At 40.0% G+C, this 4,916-nt stretch overlaps 1 protein-coding gene across 1 annotated transcript; it reads left to right on the forward strand.

The window, feature by feature from the left end:
* The first annotated feature begins 1,457 nt into the window (after positions 1–1,457).
* On the forward strand, positions 1,458–2,408 carry LOC103122901 (olfactory receptor 52E8-like). The gene has a single exon (XM_007533517.1). The coding sequence runs from the start codon at positions 1,458–1,460 to the stop codon at positions 2,406–2,408; it is 951 nt and encodes a 316-aa protein (XP_007533579.1).
* Positions 2,409–4,916: the final 2,508 nt, after the last annotated feature.

Below are 4,916 nucleotides of genomic sequence, written 5' to 3' on the forward strand. Positions count from 1 at the left end.
ACTGATGTCAGAAGTGAAGATAAGATTCAAGAAATATGGGTTCAACTTTAGAGCTCAACTAGTTCCAGACAGTCCATTAATCTGGGGCCACACTGCTCTCAACAGATGTGTGAGTAAACAGGCTATGATTTTTACCAAAGTAAAGAACTTTGGGAAAGGATGGCAAGGAGGGGACTGTGGACAGGAGGGGTATGAGCTTTGAGGTCCCAGTGAACAATGATTAAAAAGGATCTAAATTGGAGGTGATATTGTTTTGCGGACACCTGTCACAGGGAAATGAGAAAATATACTCATGTATCAATGACTGCACTGTAATCCAATAACTAGCCCCCTCATAAAAAATAGGGAAAAAAACCAAACTTTATATTGTCGAGCAATTTCACAGACTACTGTTCCTTCCTAACGATTTATCTTAAGTTCCTATTTGGAAACATCTAATTTGTAGATGGCTGAACCCGAAGGGTTATCTAGATCTTCCCCATGACGCTCAATTTTTTCCAACTGTTTACTTTGTTTTTGTCAGTACCACTGCCTTATTGTTATAGAGTTATGGAAAAATCATAATATATTATAGTTCAGGTCTTTCAAATATGATCTTCTTTCAAGTGATTTTGGATCTGGATATATATATTTTAAGATTTTATTTATTTATTTATTTAAAAATAAGAGGAGAGAGAGAAAGAACCAGCTATCACTCTGGTACATGTGCTGCCAGAGAGTGAGCTCAGGACCTCATGCTTGAGAGTCTAATGCTTTATCCACTGTGTCACCTCCCAGACCACTTCAAGATACATTTATTCTTCCCTATTCCTGACATATTTTCTCCCTCCTGTCACTAGTTTCACTAAGATGTTTACAAAAAACAACAAATAAACAAAAAAAAGGATAGTATTAGTGTCACAGTTCAAGTTTTTTTTTTTTTTAGTTTTTTTCTTATTTTTCTTCTTCTTAGCTTTGTAAAACAGGGAGGCAATTAACTTATCCAAATCTTTCTTTTCCATAAACCAGATACCAGCAAAGTTTGTGCCTTAGAGTTAGAGAAGAATTACATGAGATCTTATATGCGAATAATGATAAGATTGGAGTCTGAAAAAATAGATGCTAGACTGATGATAGCTGTTGTTAATAATTATTATAAACATTAATTTTTCTAGTAGTATTTATCTTTTGAGGAGGGGAATTAGTTCATTACTTATCTGAACCCATAGTCTTAAGATGGCCAAAATGTTATCTTCCACTGAGTATCTCAGCATTTCACATTTGTGTTGTAGGTCATCTAAAAAAGAGAGAGAGAGAGAGAGAAAACAAAAGCTCTTTAGAAAACTATTCTTAATATCAATTCTTTGGGATGTTTTATTTTTAATTGTTGTAGATCTCCATTATCACGGGGGGGAAAATTGTCCCATGGAACCCAGCACCGGTATTTAAATAGTGTGACACCATCACCCAACTGAAGAATGTCATCTAACATCACGGAGTTTCACCCTGTTTCATTTCTGCTATTGGGAATTCCAGGCTTGGAAGTTGCACATGTCTGGCTTGGCTTTCCCTTCTGTGTTGTGTATATGGTAGCTCTTGTGGGAAATGCCGTCATTCTGTTTGTTATCTGGACTGACCATCGCCTTCACCAACCCATGTTCTATTTTCTGGCTATGCTGTCAACGATTGACCTGAGTCTTTCTACTGCTACCATCCCCAAGATGCTGGGAATCTTCTGGTTCAACCTTCAGGAGTTGTGTTTTGGGTGCTGTGTCTCTCAAGTATTTTTCATCCACTTTTTTACCGTCATGGAGAGCATTGTGCTTCTTGCTATGGGCTTTGATCGCTACGTGGCTATATGCAATCCCCTCAGGTATAGCATGATCCTTACTAACAGAGTGATCAGCATGATTGCTGTGGTGGTCGTCCTAAGAAGCCTGTGCATGATTGTCCCTATTATTTTTCTTCTCCTTAGACTGCCTTACTGTGGTCATAGAATCATTCCTCATACTTACTGTGAGCACATGGGAGTAGCACGTTTGGCTTGTGCCAGCATTAGTGTCAATGTCTACTTCGGCCTTGGAAATATCTCCATCTTGTTTCTGGATGTCTTCCTTATCATCATCTCCTATGCCAGGATCTTATACACTGTCTTCCACCTCCCTTCCCAAGATGCACGTCTGAAGGCTCTCAATACCTGTAGCTCCCACATCTGTGTCATCTTCGCCTTTTTTGGACCAGCCCTCTTCTCCTTCCTCACGCATCGCTTTGGTCATGGCATACCTCAATACATTCATATCCTTCTAGCTAACCTCTACGTCGTTGTCCCTCCTGCCCTCAACCCAGTAATTTATGGGATCAGGACCAAGCAGATCCAAGAGCAGGTACAGAGTCTTTTTGCTAAAAAAATTTTAAAAAGGAAAGAATGAGCAGTAATTCATTCAGGTCTGTGGAAACTAAAATTTATGGTGGTGTAGGGATTAAATATGGGATCTTGGAGCCTCAGGCATGAGAGTCTCTTTGCCTAACCATTATGTTATCCACACCAGCCCATTGCCCACCCCCCTTTTTTTTTTGCATCCAGGCTTATTGCTGGGGCTCAGTGCTTACAAACTATGAATCCACTGCTCCTGGAGGCTATTTTTTTCTTTTTTCTTGCTCTTGTTGTTTACCGTTATTATTATTGTTGTTATTCCTGTCATTGTTGTTGGATAGGACAGAGAGAAGTTGAGAGAGGAGAGGAAGACAGAGGAGGGAGAGAACGATATACACCTGCAGACCTGCTTCACCATCAGTGAAGCAACCCCCTGCAGGTGGGGAGCCAGAGGTCTGAACCTGGATCCTTGCACCGGTCCTTGTGCTTTGCACCATGTGCGCTTAACCTACTGTGCTACCACTCGACCCTGTGGCCCCCTTTTTTATTGGAATAGTTTTCCTTCATTTGTAGGTATGTATCAATTCTGTATAGATGTTTGGTATCAATTGATTGTCTGATGTACGATGTGCAGATATCTTCTCCCATTTATTGGGTCTCCTGGTTATCCCTGTGCAGTTTGCTTTTGTTGTGTAGAAGATAATTTAGTTTCACATAATCTCATTTTCTTATTTTCATTTTCCCCTGCTCATGGGGTTTAGTCTCAAATACATATTTACCTGAAAGATTCTGTAAACTTTCACTGACGTTTTCTTCTAGAAATGAGGGTTTCTGGTTCAATAACCAGATCTTTGATCCATTTTTAATTTTACTTTAGTGTTTAGTGTTATGTGGTTGTCTAGTTTTGATTTTCCACACGTGACTGTCCATTTTTCCTATCACCATTTGTTGAAGAGAACTTTTTTTTTTTTTAAAAATCTTTGTTTATTAAATAGAGACAGCCAGAAATTAAGAGGGAATGGGGTGATAGAGACAGAGAACTTCTGGAGGTGGGGCTACAGAGTAGCAGCAGCTGTGTCTTTCTCCTCTCCCTGGTCAACTAAGAATAACAAAGAAGATCACCTGAGAACACAACAAGATAAGGCTCAGATTACTTTGAGATGGAGAGATACAGAGACACCTACAGCACTGCTTCACCACTCACACAATTTTCTCTCTGCAGGTGGAGACCAGGGGCCTGAACCTCGGGTCCTTGCACTTTGTAGCATGTGCACCACCACTCAGCCCTCAGGACTTTTTTACTTTGTTGAATCAGTTTGGACCCTTTGTTATATATTAGGTGGCTGTATATGTGTGGGCTCATTTTTGGGATCTTGATTCTGCTCCACTGATCCAAGTATCCACTTTTACTCCTGTTCCATGCTGTTGTTATTGTTTGTTTGTTTGCTTTAAAGAGACAGCCAGAAATAGAGAAGGAAGGAGGTGAGAGAGAGAGAGAGATACCTGCAACACTGCTTCACCACTCGCAAAGCTTTCTCCCTTCAGGTGGAGACCAGGGGCTAGAACCCAGGTCCTTGTACATTGTAACATGTGCACTCAGCCAGGTGTGCCACCACCTGGCCCCACCATGTTGTTTTAATTCCTATTGCATTGTAGTATAAACTGAAGCTGGGGAGCATGGTACTAGATAAGATGTTATATAGAATAAAATATAGGTAAATGATGTCAGAAGGAGACAGTACCCTTTCTTTGCTGATGGGCTGTCAAAGCACCATTCTGCAATCTCCTTGTGAAAGAAATCAACAGACTGGGATTGGAACAGATGTGCATAGTCAAGTACACTTATATACCAACAATAAATAGAAAGCACTTCCAAGATTCTCTCTCTCTTTCTCCACCTCTCTCTCTCTCTCTCTCTCTCACACACACACACACACACACACACACACACACACACTGAAACTTGGAAGAAGACATGCCTTGGTTGTTAATATGTGAATCAAATAATGTAGTTGCTAATACATTTGGTCTGTAATTCTATCTTATTCTCTCCCTTATGGTCCTAGAGAATTTAGAGATTTCCAATTCTAACTTAGACCCTTTGTGTATTTACTACTCTATGAAAAACATACCCAGATCTTTTTTTTTTTTTTTTTTTTTTAGTGGAAACACAGTACACCTGATTGGTCAGTTATGTCCAGTGTCAATCCTCATGTCTTCTGCTTCATAACCCACAGGTGATGCCTGAAAATGATACCCATGCTTATGAACTGTTTGATTTAACAAAACTTGCAAATCTGTAGGAAATTAGAAGAGAACATGGTTTTTTTCAAAGTAAACTGCATAAATTTCTGTATGGATTAACAGAACTCTAGAAATTAGTCCTAATTTGAGACGGAGAGTGTCTGGCAGACACCTATCTTGGTGACATGAGAAATTGTACCCATAGCGCTGGGTGGTTGTGCATGCAGTTAAGCACACATAGAACCAATTTCAAGGACCCGGGTTTGAGCCTCTGCTCCCCATCTGTAGGGGGTCCACTTTATAAGTGGTGAAGTGTGTC

The sequence above is a fragment of the Erinaceus europaeus genome, chromosome 17, assembly GCF_950295315.1.
Source record: "Erinaceus europaeus chromosome 17, mEriEur2.1, whole genome shotgun sequence".
NCBI classification, from domain to species: Eukaryota; Metazoa; Chordata; class Mammalia; order Eulipotyphla; family Erinaceidae; genus Erinaceus; species Erinaceus europaeus.